At 43.9% G+C, this 24,612-nt stretch overlaps 1 protein-coding gene across 1 annotated transcript in view; it reads right to left on the bottom strand.

The window, feature by feature from the left end:
• Positions 1–10,861: 10,861 nt before the first annotated feature.
• Positions 10,862–24,612, bottom strand: part of LOC126291490 (uncharacterized) — a 103,399-nt gene continuing 89,648 nt past the window's right edge. Inside the window, exon 3 of the mRNA XM_049984998.1 lies at positions 10,862–11,191. Within this exon, the coding sequence (XP_049840955.1) occupies positions 10,862–11,191 (330 nt within the window). The remainder of the gene's footprint in view (positions 11,192–24,612) is intronic.

The following is a 24,612-nucleotide window of genomic DNA, read 5'->3' as shown; positions in this document are numbered from 1 at the left end:
ATCTAATTGTTATTCTAGTCATCATCATCATCTCCTTCCAAGGATTAGATGTTGTGATCACCTAATCCATTCTCTGTTGTCCCTACATCCACTCTTCCCGTGTGAGGCCTATGGTAAGTCATTATCTTTTTTGGTAATCTGTTTTATGTCATTCTATCAACATAATTCCATTTAGTTCTATTCCACCTTGTCATTAACTGAAAAGATTTTCATTCCTAATCTTACAGGTTCATTCATTATTTTATCCATTTTATTACAGCCTCTTATGTAACTTATCAACTTCATCTTGCAATGGTACTTGAATTACGTAACCATTACGGCACCTCACCTCAACCTCAACCTCTCGATACCAGCAATATTATACTGTGTTTCTGTAAAATAATTAACATATATCTGTGACAACATTCAAATTTGATTTAATTAATGTAGAGGTACTTTGATACATCGATATGTTTATATTGCAATGATATTATTCTTATTTGTATTCTTTATTTTGTCACTATGATCTTTGACGTACTTGTAACTCTGATTTTCGGGCGCGTAAGCGGTTATTAGAGTGTCAAGTCATGGTCTTCATGTTGAAAAGACGCATATTGTAGTCAGTTTATGAAATGTGAACTTTAACAGTGAGGAAGATATTTTCAAGTATGTTTTATATTGTGCAGTGATATTGCAACAAAAGTAATAAAAAAGAAGTGTAACTTAAATTCGGAGTGCTGATTACTTTTTTACATCACCACTGTCTTCACTTGCAAAAGTTTAATCTTCAAGAATGGTTTACGAAACATATCTATAAAACTTTTGAATATCGCATAATAACACCTAGGCCTCTTCGCATCCGAGCTTGGAATCCTCGCTACCTAGATTTTCGACGATTGAGCCATGAGTTCACAACGAGACCAGCGTGGGAAACACGAAAAGTTGAGTGCCTAGTTTATCCATTATTTCATGAAATGACTTTATTAACTGTGCTCTAATGACACCTGCCACATAATATAACTTTGTTGTTGCCCGAAAATGCAGTATTTAGCAGCGTGAACAACACTACAATCGTAATTAATTTTTGGCCTTTGTTGTGGTAGGGATGTTATAATCTCTACTGCTTGTATAAGAGTTTTCTTTTTGTCTAATTGTTCATATTTGGAACCATATACAAGTACAGGTAGAGCCAGAACATTATAAATTTTCATATATGGTTCTTTCTTTGTTTTCCTTCCCAAAGTTCTTCCTACTGCTCCGCACGCAGCTTGATAATCATTAAGTTTCTTGTCAGTATCTTTGTCATAGTAAAAACTAACATCACAGCCTAGAGAACTGAGTCCTATATTTTTCTAAAGTTTCCTCATTTATTATTATTTTCGATCATGGTCTCTTTTCTTTGAAAGCCATTGTCTTTGTCTTACGAGGTACGTCCGCAAATTAAGTTCCGTTTGGTTATACAAAATATACGTGTACAGATAAAGAAAAAATACTATTGTACAAAAATCTACAACAGTTAAACTACTTTTCTACATAGCTTCCGAAATTTTGTCGGTACTCGTCACAGCGTGGCACAAGTTTTTGCATGCCTCTTCATAGAAGGTTGCCGCCTATGTATTCAGCCGTGTGGTAACATGTTCTTTCAGCTCATCATCGTTGAAGTGTTGAACACCAAGGACAGATTTTAGGTGTAAGAAGAGATGAAAGTCGCTAGGAGGGAGATCCGGGCTCTACGAGGATGATCAAATGCGTCCCAGTGAGATTTCCGTAATAGTTGTTTGGTCACATTCGCCTTGTGAGGTCGGGCATTATCGTGGGAAAAAAACCACACCTTTTGACAGTAAGCCTCGTCGCTTGTTCTGTATTGCGCAGTGCAATTTCTTAATGGTCCCGCAGTAATTATGTGCCTTGATTGTTTGGCGTGCTTTGCTTTATAGGCCATTTTGGAAGAGAAAAATTGCAGTTTTAGCTTCCACAGAAAACCCAACTCTGATATCAGAATATGAACATTTTTACTCCTATTTCTATCAGAACAATGCCACCCCACAGGCGTCAGTGATCACTATCAGCACGTGACAGAAACCATCCATTCCGTTGCTGTCGTGCAGAATCTGGCAGACCCAATGGTGCGTGCTCACTGAGTCGCAGTGCCAGTGGCTCTGTACCACGAGCGTCCTCTGCCTTCGCGATATAGAAGAGCCGGCGGCAGCCCATCACCCGCTCATGCTGTGAGCTGCTTTGATACGACACCACCATTCATGGCTTACAGCGAGCCTCTTCCTTGTTGGTTTCGCGATAGCTGCGCTCTGTTTCTTGCTGCATTACTTGTAATGAGTCTTTATATGCTTGGAGAAATACAAGTTAATTACTTCTGTTTGTTGTGTTAATTTGTTGACTAATCGTTTCTGCTCCTGTTCAGCTTTCCTACGACAGTTGCCGCCCCACTCTTTAGCCCACCTCTCCTTACCATTGTGTATGAAGTGGTACACAATATTGCACACCTGCAGCAGCTATGTAATGTTACTTTAAGGGGGGACGTTGGTGAAAAACACACACTATTTCAAAAATAGAGTAAATCCACAGTTTTGGAGATGTGGCAATGAAATTTTGTACCCGCTTTACATGAAAGTAACACATTCACATATAAAATCCTTTATTGTTATTATTATTATTTTAGATTATTCCCATTTAAGAGAGCGTTTGAACTTGAATTCCTTTATGATGATTGTTTATGCTTTTTTCTCAGCCCAAATTTTCTTCATGTGTTCACTGTGTTGTTTCTTTCGCTCCGCTGTCCATTTGCATCCTGGTCTCTTCTGTGTTGTGGTGTCAAATTTATGTTTTTTGGTGATGTTCCTGAATTCAGTTCTATTTTGTGCACCGTTTACTGTTATGTGTGCTTGTCTGAGGTCCTCTTCAACTTCTTTTATCGATTTTGTTTTTTCCCTGCCTGAGTTGATGACTTTAAGAATTCGCTTTGAAATTCTGTTTTCAATCACCCTGTGGATATGTCCATAGAACTGCATTCTTCTTTTCCTTATTGTATCCGTAATCTTGTCTGTGTATTTATATAATTCTGATGTTGGTCTCTTCTTCCAGATTCCTTACTCTTGTGTCGGGCCAAAAATTTTCCTGAGAATTTTCCTTTTTGTTTGTTTCTCTATTTTCTGCCCACCTATTTGTGTTGTTTCAGATGCATACATTGCCTCTGGAAGTACACAGTGCTGTAGCGCCTCAATTTTTGCGTTAATGGATATGGACTTTTTATTATGATAGTTCCACCTGACTTCATATGCTTTCTGTAGTTTTTTTTATTCTTTCCTCATTGGCCTTTAGGTTGATCCCTGAGGGCTGGATGATTTCTCCCAGGTACTTAAAATGTGGTACTTGTACGATTTTCGCATGGGTTGTCACAATATGAAATTTGTCTTGTGGCACTCTTTCTATGTACTGGGTTTTCTCATACGAGATTTGCAGGCCAGTTCTTTGTGCAATTTCGTGTAACTTCTCTATGGCGTTAGTGGCTTCTTTTCTATTATTTGTGAGGATTGCAAGGTCATCTGCAAAAGCTAAACACTTCACATTGAAGCTATTATCTTTTTTAATGCTAATTTGGATTCCTTTGACTTCTTTTTCACATGTCCTGATAATTTTTTCAAGAATGTAAAGAGTAATGGTGAAAGTCCGTCACCCTGTCGCACTCCAGTTTGGATTTCAGAGATATCCGTCATAAACTTAACCTTTGAGACTGTGTCAGTTAATGTTTGCCGACTGATTGCTCTTGTCTTTCTGTCAATGCTGAATGCTTCCAGCGTGTTGCAGAGCGCTACTCTGTCTATTGAGTCGTAGGCCTTTTTAAAATCTACAAAAGTGACCACTGTGTTTCGGGTGTTTCTTATCTGGAGAGTCATATTCAGATTCCAGATCTGTTCTATGCATGATCGTCCCTTGTGAAAACCAGCCAGGTATTCTCCTATTTGTGGGCCAGCTTATTCTTCTAATCTATTCATGAGAATTTTTGATAGGATTTTATGTGTGTCCGACACGAGTGAGATACCCCTGTAATTATTTGGTTCAGTTTTGTCCCCTTTTTTGTGGAGTGGATGGATGAGTGCGCATTTCCATTCAGAAGGGATCTGCTCTGTTTCTCAAATGTTTACTATGATTTTGTGGATTTTTCCTGTTAATCTTTCATCATTTAGTTTCCATAGTTCTGCAATAATTCTATCTTCTCCTGGGGCTCTATTATTTTTCAGTGTCTTGGTAATTTCTACTATTTCGTTGATGGTTGGTGGTTTAGCGTCGGGATTTGGTGTAGACATCTGGTAGTGAATATCCTCTGTAGGTCTTTCGCAGTTGAGAAGTTTGTTGAAATAGTCTGCGACGATTTGGCAGTTATTCTTCGTGTTAGTTTATAGTGAACCATCCGTTTATTGAAGCAAAGATTGGGTGGCTGCTTTCCTGTAATATGTGCTTTAAAAATTCCTAGTGTTGTTCTTCTTAAAGTCTTGTTCTATCTCATCTAGTCGCCGTTTGTCATAATTTCTTTCCCCCCCCCCCCCCCCCACCCCCGAATAGTTTTTGATTTTTTTTCGCATTACTCGAAATTGTTGCCATTTTTCTGATGTCTTCTGACTATTGAAGTTTTTCTTGGCATTGGTCCATTCTTCTATTGCTTGGTCACATATTATAATTTCTACAAAAAATTCTATGTTTCATCTCTTTATATGTTCTAAGGTTCTGTCGTGAGGTTTTTGGAATAGGTCACATAGGAGAATTTTCATAATTTTTTAATTATAATTCCACAAGTACAATTTTAACTTCATGCAAAATTCCAATCACTTTGCCCCATATCCCAGCTTGCAATCAAAATTTCGAAATTTTCTCTTGATACAACGTTTATTTGGTTTACAGAAATATGTGTACAAAATTTCATAATTCTAGCATTCATAGAATCTGAGGAAAAGGTACATAAACTTTAAAAAACAAACTTTTCAGGAAATGCACTTTGAAGTTCAACCCAACTTTTGTCCTTACTTCTTCAGAAGGCACCACATTTGTACTCTGGGTCGTCTTTCCCTTCAAGGATTCTCTTCTGGTTTCTTGTTTCCTGTCTTTTTTCCTTTACCAGGCCTTCAACTAACTTGTCAGTTGCAGAGACGGACTGTAGATCTATTTTTCTCGGGATGTCTTGAGTAAAATTTCCTGTCTTGAAGCCCATTCTTTCTAATACCTTCATCCTCCCGACGTTCCCATCATTAAATACAATAACTGCATCATAAGTTGCAATTTTGACAACTTCAGCAGAAGGAAATGTGTTTTTAGGGCATCGTTTCCATATGAGTGTATTTAGAGACTCATTTAGATTCTGGGTTTTCCCAAGAACACCCTTTTTGAGAAGTGCAGGATCGGCCAAAGATGATCTATAAAACCAAAGAGTACGTATCACGACCTTCTAGATGTACCCCGCACACGTCTGGTTGGAAGCAATACACAGAATCGTTGTTCACTGAGCTCGTATTGAAGTGCTGCGTCAAAACATGGGCGTGGCAGATACGCGACGTTACACTTTTAATTAATTTTCAGGAACTTCGGAGGCGATTTCAACACTGGAACTTTGAGAACTGATTGTCCGCGAGTTGTACTAACAAATGAAAGATAAATCGAAAATTGACATTTTTGGTCAATTTAATCAATCCCCAATAATCTCTGAATAGGAACAGTGTCTGTTTGCACGTGGCCATGAACACACTCTGAACGAAGTTTATCGATTTGCTGGTGTAGCAATATGGACTTTGCGATGAATCTGCGATGAATCTTGTACTGTTCACTGGCCCGTAATATGCTGTAACAACAGAGGTCATAAAAAGATCCTAAACGAGCAACCGCACATGAATGTCACAAGTGGTCAAGTACAGTCAGTTTAAAACCAGACGGAAGTCTTTTGCTCTCAGCTAAGTCAGCTCCACGTCAACCAGACTGCAAGGAAACTAATGGGAAGAGTACTGCGTGCAATGGGCATTTGGTTACATGAGCACGTAAAGCACGACGTCTTCAGTGGGACAAATGACACGGCAACTGGACGGTAGCTGAGCAGAGCTGTATATTGCGGTTCCACCTTCTTTTCAAAATAAGCGACGCATCGAGTGCAATGACTGCTTAGTGAGGCATTAGGCTTGCAGTGTGCGGAGGGTGTAGCGCACGCAAAATTTGTTGCGCGATGGTCTGCGATTGTCTTCCGTGCCACGTGTTGGGCCCGTTGATTCACATTACTGTGAACACGAAACACGACGTAACATTCTTTTCACCGTCTTCACGATTTCCAGGATGACAACAGCTGTGATGATTGTAGCAGCAGTAACGGATATAACAACTGCGCTAGACACTTCTCTTATACACTCCTGAAAATGGAAAAAAGAACACATTGACACCGGTGTGTCAGACCCACCATACTTGCTCCGGACACTGCGAGAGGGCTGTACAAGCAATGATCACACGCACGGCACAGCGGACACACCAGGAACCGCGGTGTTGGCCGTCGAATGGCGCTAGCTGCGCAGCATTTGTGCACCGCCGCCGTCAGTGTCAGCCAGTTTGCCGTGGCATACGGAGCTCCATCGCAGTCTTTAACACTGGTAGCATGCCGCGACAGCGTGGACGTGAACCGTATGTGCAGTTGACGGACTTTGACCGAGGGCGTATAGTGGGCATGCGGGAGGCCGGGTATTCGTACCGGCGAATTGCTCAACACGTGGGGCGTGAGGTCTCCACAGTACATCGATGTTGTCGCCAGTGGTCGGCGGAAGGTGCACGTGTCCGTCGACCTGGGACCGGATCGCAGCGACGCACGGATGCACGCCAAGACCGTGGGATCCTACGCAGTGCCGTAGGGGACCGCACCGCCACTTCCCAGCAAATTAGGGACACTGTTGCTCCTGGGGTATCGGCGAGGACCATTCGCAACCGTCTCCATGAAGCTGGGCTACGGTCCCGCACACCTTAAGCCGTCTTCCGCTCACGCCCCAACATCGTGCAGCCCGCCTCCAGTGGTGTCGCGACAGGCGTGAATGGAGGGACGAATGGAAACGTGTCGTCTTCAGCGATGAGAGTCGCTTCTGCCTTGGTGCCAATGATGGTCGTATGCGTGTTTGGCGCCGCGCAGGTGAGCGCCACAATCAGGACTGCATATGACCGAGGCACACAGGGCCAACACCCGACATCATGGTGTGGGGAGCGATCTCCTACACTGGCCGTACACCTCTGGTGATCGTCGAGGGGACACTGAATAGTGCACGGTACATCCAAACCGTCATCGAACCCATCGTTCTACCATTCCTAGACCGGCAAGGGAACTTGCTGTTCCAACAGGACAATGCACGTCTGCATGTATCCCGTGCCACCCAACGTGCTCTAGAAGGTGTAAGTCAACTACCCTGGCCAGCAAGATCTCCGGATCTGTCCCCCATTGAGCATGTTTGGGACTGGATGAAGCGTCGTCTCACGCGGTCTGCACGACCAGCACGAACGATGGTCCAACTGAGGCGCCAGGTGGAAATGGCATGGCAAGCCGTTCCACAGGACTACATCCAGCATCTCTACGATCATCTCCATGGGAGAATAGCAGCCCGCATTGCTGCGAAAGGTGGATATACACTGTACTAGTGCCGATATTGTGCATGCTCTGTTGCCTGTGTCTATGTGCCTGTGGTTCTGTCAGTGTGATCATGTGATGTATCTGACCCCAGGAATGTGTCAATAAAGTTTCCCCTTCCTGGGACAATGAATTCACAGTGTTCTTATTTCAATTTCCAGGAGTGTATATGAGGGTAATCTCAAAAGTAAAGTCTCCTGTTTTTTTTATAAGTACATAGACCTGTTTATTTCTACAATGGTTTACATCAGTTTACAGCTTGAACATTTAGATATTTTTCCAGATAATTACCATTTCTGTCGGTGCATTTTTGTAGACGCTGTGGCATTTTTTTGTATGCCCATGTCATACCAGCTCGCCGCCATGCTGTTCAGAAAGTTATAAACCTCTTCTTTCACCTCGTCGTCGGTGCTGAATCACTGGGACCACAATTAACGTTGACAGGTACTGTGAGATTCGTAAAAAAACGCAAACGGGCAATTCAGAACCGGAGAAGAGGAATGTTGAGAAGGGCGTACACATTCTCCAGACAACGCTCGCCCACACATCGCTCGGCAAACCGTTGCTCTCCTGCAACAGTTTCAGTGGAACATTTATGACCCACCCTGTAGTCCTGACTTGGCGCCCAGTGACTATCACCTGTTCCCTGAGTTAAAAGACAATTTGGCCGGAAAGCGATTCAGCTCCGAAGACGAGGTGAAAGAAGAGGTTCATAACTTTCTGAACAGTATGGCGGCGAGCTGGTATGACATGGGCATACAAAAAAATGCCACAGCGTCTACAAAAATGCATCAACAGAAATGGTGACTATGTAGAAAATTAGCTAAATGTTCAAGCTGTAAACTGATGTAAACCATTGTAGAAATAAACACGTCTATGTACTTTGAAATCTCCTCTTCGAAAAATTTATGAATTACTGTGCTGATAAACCCCTCACGTTATTTGATTTTCAAACAGCTGAACAGGACTGAACGTACTCACACAATTCTCTCTTTTCTTGTTCTAATCAACACTAAACTGACACACAATATTTTTAGCGCAACGCAATCTGACTTTCAATCATCTTTACAAAAGAATGGCCCTGACTAACAATAACCTATACCTTTGATGAATCACTTACCTCACGAAAGTCTTCGTTTCTCGAACTACTGCAATACAGCGAGCGCCAATACTGCCAGCTAAATAAAAGATTCTAACTACTGAAGGCACTAACTACTGATAGGCATAGTTAGCAAATGACAGATTTTGACAGAGAACAAACAATCGTCCGCTCTCAAAACTCTGCCATCTCTCTCCCCACATCCACCACTGCTGGCGGCTCACCTCCAACTGCGCAACGCTACGCGCTGTTCACATACAACTGCCCAACACTACAATAGCGAATATTCCAACAATAAGTCCAACCAGCTACAGACTTCACACAGCACAGTCAGTGATTTTCATACAGAGCGCTATGTGGCGTTACCAACATAAACCTAAACAGCCTACTTACAACTTATAAAAAAATAGCAGACCTTACTTTTGGGATTACCCTAGTAGGTTTGGCCGGCCGCAACCCCGTATTCGGTCTGATTACGTATCTTTGTAATCGAATATGCATGTCTATACGAGTTTCTTTGGCGCTTGAGTGTATACTCTAATCAAGGCCTGTTCGGCCGAAAGCTTTGGTTGTGGTAGTTCCTATGGGACCAAACTGCAGAGGTCATCTTTCCCTAGCCTTACACGCTACTTAATCTAACTTAAAACTAACTTACGTTAAGGACAGCATACACACACCTCCACGCTTCTTAAGTAATAGAACCCAGTACGTTGTCGTCGATAGTGAGTGTTCATCGGAAGTGAGGGTATCATCTGGAGTGCCGCAGGGAAGAGTGATAGGTCCGCTGTTGTTATCTAGCTACATAAATGATCTTTTGGATAGGGTGGATAGCAGTGTGCGGCTGTTTGCTGATGATGCTGTGGTGTACGGGGAGGTGTCGCCGTTGAGTGACTGTAGGAGGATACAAGATGACTTGGACAGGATTTGTGATTGGTGTAAAGCAGCTAACTCTAGATATAGATAAATGTAAATTAATGCGGATGAATTGCAAAAAGGATCCCGTAATGTTTGAATACTCCATTAGTAGTGCAACCCTTGACACAGTCACGTCGATTAAATATTTGGGCGTAATATTGCGGAACGATATGAAGTGGGACAAGCATGTAGTGGCACTTGTGGGGAAGGCGGACAATCGTCTTCGGTTCATTGGTAGAATTTTGGGAAGATGTGGTTCATCTGAAAAGGAGACCGCTTATAAAACACTAATACGACCTATTCTTGAGTACTGCTCGAGTGTTTGGGTTCCCTATCAGGTCGGATTGAGGGAGGACATAGAATCAATTCGGAGGCGGGCTGCTAGATTTGTTACTGGTAGGTTTGATCATCTCGAGAGTGTTACAGAAATGCTTCAGGAACTCGGGTTTGAGTCTCTGGAGGAAAGGACGCCTTCTTTTCGTGAATCGCTATTGAGGAAATTTAGAGAACCAGCATTTGAGGCTGACTGCAGTACAATTTTAATGCCTCCAACTTATATTTCGCGGAGAGACCACAAAGATAAGATAAGAGAGATTAGGGCTCGTACAGAGGCATATAGGCAGTCATTTTTCCCTCGTTCTGTTTTTGAGTGGAACAGGGAGAGAAGAGCTAGTTGTAGTACGAGGTACCCTCCGCCACGCAGCGTATGGTGGATTGCGGAGTATGTATGTAGATGTAGTTGAGGGAGGACTCGAACCTGTGACGGGGGAGCTGCGCGAACCGTGCATGGCGGTTTAGACCGCTATGTTTGACAGTCATTTTGTTCCAGAATGAGATTTTCACTCTGCAGCGGAGTGTGCGCTGATAAGAAATTTTCTGGCAGATTGAAACTGTGTGCCAGGCCGAGACTTGCCTTACGCGGGCAAGTGCTCTACCGACTGAGCTACCCAAGCACGACTCACGCCCTGTCCTCACAGCTTTACTTCTGCCAATACCTCGTCTCCTACCTTCCAAACTTCACAGAAGCTCTCCTGCGGACCATGCAGAACTAGCACTCCTGGAAGAAAGGATATTGCGGAGGCAAAGGTCCCGAGTTCGAGTCTCGGCCCGGCACTCAGTTATAATCTGCCAGGAAGTTTTGTTGTGCGTGACTGCGGCTCAGCAGCTCCGCTATACGGTTGTCGTTACTGCTCCCTGGACGTTCCACAGGGCTGACGTTAGCTAGTTGCACCCACCTGGTCGCTGAGGGCGTGGCGCACGCGGTCGGCGTCGGCGCGGCAGCGGTGCAGCTCCAGCTGCAGCTCCAGGCAGCGCTCCTGCCAGCTGGCTCCAGCGGCGGCCGCCTGGTGGTGCGGGTGGTGCTGGTGTTGGTGCTGGTGGTGGTGCAGCAGCAGGCCGCCCCCGGCCGCCTCCAGGCCGCCCCCCAGCCCCCAGCGCGGCGCCGCCGCCGGCTCCGCCTCCAGCAGCTCGGCGAACAGCGACGCCGCCATGCTGGCGGTCGCGTGCTGCGCAGACGTCGACGGCGCCGGCGGCGGAGGCGGCGACGCCTGTGGCGGGTAAGAGGCGCCGCGTCACCCAACAAGTAAGGCGCCGTACACACTAGTACACAAAGACCAGCGGGTTTCTTATCTAGTTACTCCCTACTGGCAATGGAGCGACTTCTTATACAGAACGAACGGATAGGTGGAGAGAGTACACTACTGGCCATTAAAACTGCTACACCACGAAGATGACGTGCTACAGAGGTGAAATTTAATCGACAGGAAGAAGATGATGTGATATGAAAATGATTAGCTTTTCAGAGCATTCACGAAAGGTTGGCGCCGGTGGCGACACCTACAACGTGCTGAACTGAGGAAAAAAAAAGGCACTGAGCACTATGGGACTTAACATCCATTGTCATCAGTCCCCTAGAACGTAGAACTACTTAAACCTAACTAACCTAAGTACAGCACACAACACCCAGCCATCATGAGGTAGAGAAAATCCCTGACCCCGCCGGCAATCGAACCCGGGAGCCCGGGCGCGGGAAGCGACGACAACGAGCTGCGGACAGACATGAGGAAAGTTTCCAACCGAATTCTCATACACAAACAGCACTTGACCGGCGTTGCCTGGTGAAACGTTATTGTGATGCCTCGTGTAAGCAGGAGAAATGCATACCAGCACGTTTCCGACTTTGATAAAGGTTGGATTGTAGGCTATCGCGATTGCGGTTTACCGTATCGCCACATTGCTGCTCGCGTTGGTCGAGATCCAATGACTCTTAGCAGAATATGCAATCGAAGGGTTCAGGAGGGTAATACGGAACGCCGTACTGGATCCCAACGGCTTCGTATCACTGACAGGCATCTTATCCGAATGGCTGTAACGGATCGTGCAGCCACGTCTCGATCCCTGAGTCAACAGATGGAGACGTTTGCAAGACAACAACCATCTGCACGAAGAGTTCGACGACGTTTGCAACAGCATGGACTATCAGCTCGGTGACCGTGGCTGCGGTTACCCTTGACGCTGCATCACAGACAGGAGCGCCTGCGATGGTGTACTCAAAGACGAACCTGGGTGCACGAATGGGAAAACGTAATTTTTCCGGATGAATCCAAGTTCTGTTTACAGCATCATGATGGTCGGATCCGTGTTCGGCGACATCGCGGTAAACGCACATTGGAAGCGTGTATTCGTCATCGCCATACTGGCGTATGGCCCGGCGTGATGGTATGGGGTGCCATTGGTTACACGTCTCCGTCACCTCTCGTTAGCATAGACGGCACTTTGAACAGTGGACGTTACATTTCAGATGTGTTACGACCCGTGGCTCTACCCTTCATTCGATTCCTGCGAAAACCTACATTTCAGCAGGATACTGCACGACCGCATCTACCAGGTCCTGTACCGTCCTTTCTGGATACAGAAAATGTCCGACTGCTGCCCTGGCCAGCACATTCTCCAGATCTTTCACCGATTCAGAACGTCTGGTCAATGGTGGCCGAGCAACTGGCTCGTCGCAATACGCCAGTCAATACTCTTGAAGAACTGTGGTATAGTGTTGAAGCTGCAAGGGAAACTGTACCTGTACACACCATCCAAGCTCTGTTTGACTCAATGCCCAGCCCTATCAAGGCCATTATTACGGCCAGAGATCTCAGAATCTATGCACCCAAATTGCGTGAAAATGTAATCACATGTCAGTTCTAGTGTAGTATATTGGTCCAATGAATACCAGTTTATCATCTGCATTTCTTCTTGGTGTAGTAATTTTAATGGCCAGTAGTGTACATTAAAGACGTCTATGAGGGGGAAGGCTTCTCTGACGATATCATAGAACAGGAAACAGGAGTCTATGTAGAAGATATAGGGGATCCAATAATAGAATTTAAGACAGCTTTGGAGGGCCTAAGATCGAATAAGGCAGAATGGATAGATAACATTCCATCAAAATTTCTAAAATCATTGGCGGAAGTGACAACAAAACGACTATTTACGATGCTGTGTAGAAATACAAGTCTGCCGACATACTATCTGACTTTCGGAAATGCATCATCCACACGATTCCGAAGATAGCACGAGTTGATAACAGCTCATGCATGCAAATTGCTGAAGAAGAATGTAAAGGAAAATTCAGGATATGTTAGACGACGATCAGTTTGGCTTTAGGAAAGGTAAAGGCACCACAGAGACAATTCTGACGTTGCAGTTCATAATGGAAGCAAGGCTAAAGAAAAATCGAGACACATTCATGCGATTTGTCGACCTCTAAAACGCGCTCGACAATGTAATTCTGAGAAAAATAGTGGCAAGCTGTAGGGGGAGGTGGGTAGCATGCACTATGCGATCAAAAATATCCGGACACCTGGCTGGAAACGACTTACAAGTTCGTGGCGCCCTCCATCGGTAATGATGGAATTCAATATGGTGTTTATAGTGTCCATTTCCATATATTTGACATGAACAATATAAATAACGTCAAAAGAACTATACATGCGTAAAGTTGTGTCAAATTTAATCCATAATTGTGATACGGACAAAGTGACGAAATGCCTTTAAAGACAATTTATCGATTCTGATAGTAGAATAAAGACATTATTCTCCGTTATATAAGATCATATGTGTGAACTAAAGAACTAAACACTATAATCTTTGTTATATTATAAAAGGACTGGAAGACAATGAACTTTGTCGTCTTCTGGTGTCTTTTTGTGTCTTAGCTATTGTTTGTTTACGATTGTATTGCGACAGCTTTTGTCTTGCTCTCGTTTATTTACTAGAACATAACTGATGTGTAAAAGAGTTACCAAAATATAATACGCTAATCTGGAGTGCAGAGTAATCATTTAAGGAACCCACACCACATTTGTTAAAACGCAAGAGTTTGTGTAGCATTTTTTGCAGCTGCTGCGGAACTAGCTGCGATCATCTTTGACCGAGAAAGTTGGCTGCCACTGCGCGGAGCATTTAAACTTTTTATTTGCACAGGACATGCGACGACGCCGGAGCAGAAGAACTTATTTAAAAATACTATCAAAATTAATTAGCATCAATCACAAGATTTATTTTATCATAAAGTGACTATTTTCAGTGACACAATTTATTATAGGTCAGGTACCTGTTTGCATAAATTTTATTACGCTAAGGCACCTGATATTATTTATAGGGAGCCTGGCGCTCGTTTTCAATCAGAATTTATAGTTTAATTTGGCAACCTGCAAATATAATATTGCTTGTTTGTAATTGTTTCTTACGAGGTTTTATGAAAATTCACGAACTTAATAGAATCCTCATATAACTTACAGCAGAAAGAGACATTACTTGTTGGCCCACCCTTAGTCTTGATGACAGTATCCACTATCGCAGGCAAATGTTCAATCAGGTGCTGGAAGGTTTCTTGGGAAATGGCAGCCCATTCTTCACGGAGTGCTACACTGGGGAGAGGTATCGATGTCGGTCGGTGAGGCTTGGCACGAAGTTGGCGTTCCAAAACATCCCAAAAGTGTTCTGTGGGATTCAGGTCAGGACTCTGTGTAGGCCAGTCCATTACAGGGATGTTCTTGTCGTGTAACCACTCCGTCACAGACCGTGCATTATAAGCAGGTGCTCGATCGTGTTGAAAGGTGCAATCGCCATCCCCGAATTGCTCTTCAACAGTGGGAAGCAAAAAGGTGCTTAAAACATCAGCGTAGGCCTGTGTTGTGACAGTGCCACGCAAAACAACAAGGGGTGGAAGCCCCCTGCATGAAATACACGACCACACCGTAAGACCACCGCCTCCGAATTTTATTGTTGGCACTACACACGCTGGCAGATGGCGTTCATCAGGCATTCCCCATACCCATACCCTGCCATCGGATCGCCACATTGTGTACCGTGATTCGTCAGTCCACACAACGTTTTTGCACTGTTCAATCGTCCAATGTTTACGCTCCTTACACCAAGCGAGGCGTCTTTTGACATTTACCGGCGTGATGTGTGGCTTATGAGCAGCCGCTCGACCATGAAGTCCAAGTTTTCTCACCTCCCCCCTAACTGTCATAGTACTTGCAGTGGATCCTGATGCAGTTTTGAATTCCTGTGTAATGGTCTGGATAGATGTCTGCCTATTACACGCTACGACCCCTCTTCAACTGTAGGCGGTCTCTGCCAGTCAACAGATGACGTCGGTCTGTGCGCTTTAGTGCTGTACGTGTCCCTTCACGTTTCCACTTCACTATCTCATCGGGAACAGTGGACCTAGGGATGTTTAGGAGCGTGGAAATCTCGCGTACTGACGTATGAAACAAGTGACATCAAATCACCTGACCATTTTCGAAGTCCGTGAGTTCCGGGGAGCGCCCCATTCTGCTCTCTCACGATGACTACTGAGGTCATCGATATGGAGTACCTTGTAGTAGCTGGAAGCACAATGCACCTTGTATTAAAAAGGTACGTTTCATGGGGTGTCCAGTTACTATTTATCGCATACTGCACAATATGTACAAGAGTCGGGAGCGAATAATAAGAGTGGACAACCAAGAACGAAATGCTCCCATTAAAAAGGGTGTAAGAAGGAAGTGTAGTCTATCCCCTCCCCCCCTCCCGCTATTGTTCAAGCTGTACACCGAAGAAAAATGATGGAATTAAAAGAATGCTTGAGGAGAGGAATTAAAGATGAGGATGAAAGGATGTCAATTACTCGATGCGGTGAGGTCATTGCTATCCTGAGTGAAATTGAAGAAGAACCACGTGATCTGCTGAATGCGATGAACAGTATTCCATGACAACACACGGACAAGAGCCGCCGGGGCAGCGGCCGACACGACCGCCAAAGTTTCAATCAGCACTTGTAAGAAGTAAACTTACGTTACGCATCCTGCTTATCTGACGACTATCTGCTTCATTTATTTATACGGGCTGAATCACCTAAAACCTGCATCGCAAATACTGCGGAAATGGAAAGTGCTATTGATGTACAAATTTCACGGAACGGATTCGTAGTCAGGAGCCAGCCAATAGATTCTAATAGCGCCTACAAAGTGTATTTTTTTGTGAAAACTCACGCTTTTAAATGGGACAATGCCTCTTGATACTAAAAAACTAAAAGTAGGCTAAATTAGAATGTCAGTGGCCTTCTTTGCAGGATTCTAGCGCGAGTGGTTTACGAGATATAGTATTTTGAAAAGTTCCCACATTGACGTACAATATCAGTAGTACCATATGCTACAGAAAACACAGGTGAGTACGTTAGCTATGCGGATTCTCACCAGTAACAAGGAAACTGGCCAGCACAGGTTGCTTTCTAAACGACCAACGCCAGAGGCAATTCACGCTTCCCGTTTGGTACAGAATGACTGTTGCACACGTGCTAGGATTTCAGCAAAGACGTCCAAGCACACTGCAGGAATACATCGATGTGTATCATTGGGTCTTGCTGGTGTGCCCTTCTAGACAGAAAAAAGTTTTACTGGAGTTAAATACAGAGACTGGGCCAGCCGTGGCACAGATCCTCTACGTCCAGCTCAACGACTTGGAAACAATTCGTGAAGACATGCTGTACTACCTCGTGCAGTGTGGTCTGGACAGCCATCATGTTGGTACCACTGTGAGCCGAGGTGAAAATTGCTGTTTTGAAGGGCTCGCCGCAGCGCGTAGTGTGAAGCAGTCGCCCTCCGTTTCTGGCGGTGGCGCCGCTGTGGCAATCGCAGCTTTGGTGTCTCCCTCTGGTGGGAAAGGGGAAAGGTTGCCTGTTCACGGGCATATAAGGGCATGGCGTTGGCCTCGCCAGTGAGGTCAGTCTCTCGTTCCCAGCTTGCTAGTCTGTCTCTCCTCCGCGTTTGTTAGACAGTTAGTGTCTGTCTGTCGTTCGAAGTATAGTGGTCGCCCGGTCGGGGCTTAGTCCTGCACCTGAGTCTGCTCATTAGGCTGCCAGTCTGCTCGGGTTCGCTGAGGCAACGGTCACTGGCGGTTGCATCGATCGGTTGGTCGGTCGCGCACTGAGACACGAGATCACTTGTCCGTCTTCAGCGTCGGCGCATGTGAGGTCGCCACGTGAGTCCAGTGGGCCGCGGCGTACAGCGAGAGGTAGTGGCTTCGCGGTCGACACGAGAGCAACAGGAGTCAACCCATGACATCAGTCTAGCCGGTGCGAGCTGCGACGCCGTGAGACGGGAGATCGGCGCGCCTTCCTGCGTCCGTTGAAGCGGCTGGCAGCGGACGGTTCGGATTTGAGGGTGCTGCACCAACTCTTCTCGAGAAATCACAGTTTATTAGAAGTTAAGTGATTGGTGATACGTTGTTTGATTTACTCTTATTAAATTCTACTTGTTTTCTTGTGAGGTCACCAGCCGTTTTGCTGGTCCCACCATTCTTCTCCGTTTTCCCACCCGCGGGAAGGTGGTTATTTATGAATTGGGTGGTCCGTTTTTCCCTTGTGGAGTAGGAGCGGGTTAGAGCAACCTGCGGTTCGGGTTGTTCGGTAATCTCCCTATCAATCTACCGTACATTAGTAGCTGCCTCTGTCATGTTTGTCGGATCTGGTGTGTTAATGAATTTATTGCTTGGAGTGTAACGGCCTAATACCTGAAATATGTTTTGATCTTTGGAAACTTTCATATTATTGCCTATGATCTTGAGAGGCGGTATCTGTGTACTGTAGAGCATCTTAACTATCGTTGGGCCAATCTTGTAGAATTTTATATAAGATTGCATTTTATGGGCTTTTATTTGAATGATCATTTTAGTATATAAAGTTGCCACTCTTTCACCGAAAGACTTTTCTTAAAAGTTAAAATCAAGTTGTACCTTCGGTGGCAAGGTTAATATTTTAATTCTTACTGTTTTGTGCCATTTCCATCCCTCCTACGGGGATGCATAGTTTGTGTGCTTGTGTAAATTGTTAAAACTCTTAGTTTAAAGTAATCTGGTGTGTTGCAGATTTGCTCCAGTGTAGTCTTTCAGAGGCTGTTCTGAGCGGTCGTAACTATGGCCGTGTCAACAGGAAGCGGCAAGGTTTCCTGCCCGAATGCTCATACAGTCAAAACTTGTTTCTTTCTGCCTCTGAATAAATTGTAACTTTGATATTTAGAGGTTGCTTTCTGATTATAATTTTAAAAAAGGTTCTTTTAGAAAATTCTTTTAGGCACCATTAAAGTGAATAAAATTCCGATTTGTTAAAAGGAATTTGGTTATGTTTTCATCAGTTACTCCCTGGCAACTACTTCCATGCTTACATAGTGTGATTAAATGTGTTAATGCTATTGATGAATCGCTAGTAAATAAAATAAATTCTTAAGAACATTCTTTGAAAATAAATCACGGTTCACACTGGTTCCGCAGAGTCTGCAGAGGAACACCCAGCACCCGCGAAAGAAGCTCTGTTAGGAGGCTGAAGTACTTGTGTGCATTCAATGTTCCACCTATGAGGCACGAGCATATAAGTTGATGGTTCACTGTCCCACTGCATACGTTTATACTCCACGGACACTGACATTCCATGTGACGAAGCCAACAGGTCAACAGACCAATACTGCATATTTCGGCCATTTACCTGGCCGTTATTAGTAAACGTGGCTTCGTCACTAAACAAGATATGTGATACATCTGGAGTACCCTGTCTTAATGCCCATGTAAAGAAGCTAACATGATTCTCATAATTATTTTATCCAGCTCTTGATGGAGAGAGATGTGACAGGGGTGGAACTTATGTCAATGGAGAATGTGCAGGTCACTTGCTTGACACGTGCCTTTTCCTGGACCGATTGCGTGAGAGCTAATGTGCGGATCAACTGCAACAGCGGCAAGAACATTAAATTCCCCCCTCTTCTGCCGTCATTTCTTTGCTTCTGTTACGTTGTCTAGGTGTTATACTGCCATTTTCAAGTAACTGGTTAAAGAGGCTGATAAATAATTGACCAGCTGAAGTGGCCGTGCGGTTCTAGGCGCTACAGTCTGGAACCGAGCGACCGTGACGGTCGCAGGTTCGAATCCTGCCTCGGGCATGGATGTGTGTCATGTCCTTAGGTTAGTTAGGTTTAATTAATTCTAAGTTCTAGGCGACTGATGACCTCAGAAGTTAAGTCGCATAGTGCTCAGAGCTATTAGAACCATTTGATAAATAATTGCCCAGATCTTTGGCGTCTAATGGGGTATCTTGCTGCACACACTTTATAAGAACTAACTCCATTCTCTGTACACTCTCCAAACACCATGAGCATGCCCGTTTTGTCTGCATTGGTACATCCCATCGTAAACCCACAACCTATCGCTTGCACAGTCACACTCTGAGTAGCAAGACACAATGCACTCAAGGAACACACAAGTGCACTCTAAGCAAACAACGTCTTACCTGGCAACTACGCAGGTTGAGCGAGAAAAACAAGTGATGGTGTGGAAATTTTTGAAAAATATGATATTTCGTAAACGACTCGCAGTAGAAACCTGCAGAAAAGACCACTGACATTCTAATCTACTCTATTTTAGTTTGATAATATCAATAGGCATTTTTTCACGTAAAAAGTACATGTTTGCACAAAAAACACCCTTTCTACTACAACACTATTGGATAACACTATGAAACCCTGACTACCGATCCATTCTGTGAAACCCACACATCAATGGCAATTTTCATTTGCGCTATTTTTGCGGTGCAAGTTCTAGGTGATTCACCCTGTACACCACTGCCAGAAAGAAAAGCACCTTCAAGAACAAGTTGATTTTACTGACAAGTGAGGCGACAGGGAGTTCATGACAACAAATGAAGACAAAATGGGGCACACATCTCACAGTGGAGGGTGCGCAAACAGCCGCAGCAATCCATACTCACAGTGCACATAGCTGTGGCAGAAAATGCACAATCGGCATAGCACGCATTGGGAAAGGGGTAGTGGTGGGGGTTGCAGGCAGGCGCTGTAGGGGGAAATGCCATGCGCTGGAGGAAAAGCTCGCATCTAAACTAAAACCTATGCTGACATTTTTTGCAAATATTAAGTGAAATCTCTGCACACCCACGTCCGTATGCTGACTATCCAAAGACATTTGTCACCTCTGCTTTGCTTAGTATCTAAAAGCAATTCAGCTGAAAATCAGAAAAACAGCGATTTATTTTGGCCTGGCTTGTTAAACGTTCATTAGTTTCAGAGAACCGTCATGAGGGGCGAATTTTGTGCAAAACTATGTTTCACTTGTTGCCCTCTTAAAATCTGCTTCTTTTGCCAAAACACGGAAAAGAGTACGCGATGTCACCTTATAGCATGTTGTGCAGACGAAATTCCGAGAGAATTCGGAAACAGTGGTATATTAGGTTTATTAAATGAGAAAGTGAGGGAAAAATAAAGTCAATAGCTTACCATGAAGCACATCCTTGATACAAAAATAAACATACAATGTCTTCACTTATGTTGTTCCAACATCTGGAGCATTTCTCATTTCACCAGCTATCGTCAGCCCTAAATTATTACATCCCTTCATCGAAAAAGTCTGTAATTTGTGGAATAACACGATAGCTATTGAAGTTGTGCCTATTCATCTTATGGCAAAATACTCTCCTCTCTGTGTGTTGTCATATGCAAAAGTCTCATTTCGATATTTCAAATCATCTATGAAATATGTAGAATATTGTGGGTATTTCTTTCTGGCTTTAACGGAGGCGCGGGGGATCGCATATGTATGTGCTACATACAATTTATTTTCTCTAGATTGGTGATGGAGACACTGTGGTATCAACGTTGGACACCACGCTAGAGTTTGCAATAATCGATAGCGGTCCAGCACTTGCAACCTTTCTGTACTCGCTGGCGCTTGCAGGGCCGCCGTGTAGCACGGACATAGACCTGCAAATCGCACCAGCCGAGTCAGCTACAGGTCGTGAGCGAAGCCAGATTAGAATAGCCTTCAGCTCGATAGGTTCGCAGCCTCTAGTTCGCGCATGTATTGCGCACGTAATACCAGAATTGTGTTATCTTGCTTGTTGAATAATCCAATTAATGTTTGTTAATGAGTCATTCTGCTACCTAGGCAGTAAAATAACCAATGACGGACGGAGCAAGGAGGACATCAAAAGCAGACTCGCTATGGCAAAAAAGGCATTTCTGGCCAAGAGAAGTCTACTAATATCAAATACCGGCCTTAATTTGAGGAAGAAATTTCTGAGGATGTACGTCTGGAGTACAGCATTGTATGGTAGTGAAACATGGACTGTGGGAAAACCGTAACAGAAGAGAATCGAAGAATTTGAGATGTGGTGCTATAGACGAATGTTGAAAATTAGGTGGACTGATAAGGTAAGGAATGAGGAGGTTCTACGCAGAATCGGAGAGGAAAGGAATATGTGGAAAACACTGATAAGGAGAAGGGGCAGGATGATAGGACATCTGCTAAGACATGAGGGAATGACTTCCATGGTACTAGAGGGAGCTGTAGAGGGCAAAAACTGTAGAGGAAGGCAGATATTGGAATACGTCAAGCAAATAATTGAGGACGTAGGTTGCAAGTGCTACTCTGAGATGAAGAGGTTAGCACAGGAAAGGAATTCGTGGCGGGCCGCATCAAACCAGTCAGTAGACTGATGACAAAAAAAAAAAGTCATTTGTATTCACAAAAGATAGTTGTTATTAGTTATGTTCCTGGAGTGCAGTCGCAGGACAAAGTTAAGTAAAAGTTATTTCCTGAAGTATTCCAGTACTAATTATTATAGAATGTTCCAGATTCCTACAACCACCCCACTCGTGCTACCCTCTATCATCCCACTGCAAATCCCTGGGGTACCAATCGAAAAGCATTCTGCATTTGTGTGAGGTCATGACATCGACCTTCACATCAGACACACCTCCACACAAGTCTAAAGAAAATTTCAGTATGTCATCTACATTTCATATGCGATAACATATTACGTAATATGCCGCAAACGTAAAATCTTAGCGAACCGTACATATCATTGCAAACTTTTCTAATTTTGCATAGTGTCTTATTTAAGAGCAAGTTTAACAATAATAATGACCATTAACGGAACGATGGGCACGTCATTATGATACTGACGGCTCGTAGCCAACCGGCCGAAAGGGGGCAAACAATGTCGGCCTCCCCTTAGGAATAAGCGAATGAACGCGTCCAGCGCTGTGGTAGAAAACTGGTTGCCGCACATCGGCCATCGTACCCTGTGCGGACTCTGCCTCCCTCTGGCGGCATAGCAGCAGCATTTTCTCGCACGAAAACGATCATAAACGTGCCAAATAACTGGAATAGCTTTTTCCAAGCATCTTGCACTTTTTTTTGCAATTCGGAAATGATTCTCGCAGGCACCAGAGAACAGGTAAGTTCAAACCACCTCCGCTAGGACCTTGCCTAGTCGGCGGTGCGGGTCTCCCTCATCGTCCCCTACCCTCCTCGGAGTATGGGACCTTAAGACTGGAATTTAAAATATAATGAAAAATTTAATAGTCATGGGTGACTGGAATTCGAGAGTATGAAAAGGGAGAGAAGGAAACGTAGTAGGTGAATATGGATTGGGGCTAAGAAATGAAAGAGGAAGCCGCCTGGTAGAATTTTGCACAGAGCATAACTTAATGATAGCTAACACTTGGTCGCAGAATCATAAAAGAATGTTATATACGTGGAAGAATCCCGGAGATATTAAAAGGTATCAGACAGGTTATATAATGGTCAGACAGAGATTTGGGACCCAGGTTTTAAATTGTAAGAGATTTCCAGGGGCAGATGTAGGCTCTGACCACAATCTATTGGTTATGAACTGCAGTTTAAAATTGAAGAAACTGCAAAAAGGTGGGAATTTAAGGAGATGGGACATGGATAAACTGACTAAACCAGAGGTTGTGCAGAGTTTCACGGAGAGCATAAGGGAACAATTGACAGCAGTGGGGGAAAGAAGTACAGTAGAAGAAGAATGAGGGATGAAGTAGTAAAGGCAGCAGAGGATCAAGTAGGTAAAAAGACGAGGGCTAGTAGAAGTCCTTGGGTAACAGAAGAAATATTGAATTTAATTGATGAAAGGAGAAAATATAAAAATGCAGTAAATGAAGCAAGCAAAAAGGAATACAAACGTCTCAAAAATGAGATCGACAGGAAGTGCAAAATGTCTAAGCAGGCATGGCTAGAGGACAAATGTAAGGATTTAGAGGCTTATCTCACAAGGGGTAAGATAGATTTTACGTACAGGAAAATTAAAGAGACCTTTGGAGAAAAGAGCCACTTGTATGAATATCAAGAGCTCAGATGGAAACCCAGTTCTAAGCAAAGAAGGGAAAGCAGAAAGGTGGAAGGAGTATATAGAGGGTCTATACAAGGGCGCTGTACTTGAGGACAATATTATGGAAATGGAAGAGGATGTAGATGAAGATGAAACGGGAGATACGATACTGCGTGAAGAGTTTGACAGAGCACTGAAAGACCTGAGTCGAAACAAGGACCCCGGAGTAGACAACATTCCATTGGAACTACTGACGGCCTTGGGAGAGCCAGTCCTGACAAAACTCTGTCATCTGGTGAGCAAGATGTATGAGACAGGCGAAATACCCTCAGACTTCAAGAAGAATATAATAATTACAATCCCAAAGAAAGCAGGTGTTGACAGGTGTGAAAATTACCGAACTGTAAGTTTAATTCGTCACTTCTGAAAAATACTAACGCGAATTCTTTACAGACGAATGGAAAAACCGATAGAAGCCGACCTCGGGGAAGATCAGTTTGGATTCCGTAGAAATGTTGGAACACTTGAGGTAATACTGATCTTACGACTTATCTTAGAAGAAAGGTTCAGGAAAGGCAAACCTACGTCTCTAGCATTTGTAGACTTAGACAAAGCTTTTCACAATGTTGACTGAAATACTCTCTTTCAAATTCTAAAGGTGGCAGGGGTAAAATACAGGGAGCGAAAGACTATTTACAATTTATACAGAAACCAGATGGCAGTTATAAGAGTCGAGGGACATGAAAGGGAAGCAGTGGTGGGGAAGGGACTGAGACAGGGTTGTAGCCTCTCCCCGATGTTATTCAATCTGTATATTGAGACAGCAATAAAGGAAACAAAAGAAAAGTTCGTAGTAGCCAAAAAAATTCAGGGAGAAAAAATAAAAACTTTGAGGTTCGCCGATCACATTGTAATTCTGTCAGAGATAGCAAAGGACCTAGAAGAGCAGTTGAACGGAATGGACAGTGTCTTGAAAGAAGGATATAAGATGAACGTCAACAAAAGCAAAACGAGGATAATGGAATGTAGTCTAATTAAGTCGGGTGATGCTGAGGGAATTAGATTAGGAAATGAGACACTGAAAGTAGTAAAGGAGTTTTGCTATTTGGGGAGCAAAATAATTGATGATGGTCGAAATAGTTAGGATATAAAATGTAGACTGGCAATAGCGAGGAAAGCGTTTCTGAAGAAGAGAAATTTGTTAACATCGAGTATAGATTTAAGTGTCAGGAAGTCGTTTCTGAAGGTATTTGTATGGAGTGTACCCATGTACGAAAGTGAAACATGGACGATAAA

Source organism: Schistocerca gregaria, chromosome 9, assembly GCF_023897955.1.
Source record: "Schistocerca gregaria isolate iqSchGreg1 chromosome 9, iqSchGreg1.2, whole genome shotgun sequence".
In the NCBI taxonomy this organism is placed as follows: Eukaryota; Metazoa; Arthropoda; class Insecta; order Orthoptera; family Acrididae; genus Schistocerca; species Schistocerca gregaria.
Note: the sequence above shows the minus strand (reverse complement) of the source record. Positions and strands in the feature narration are given on the sequence as shown.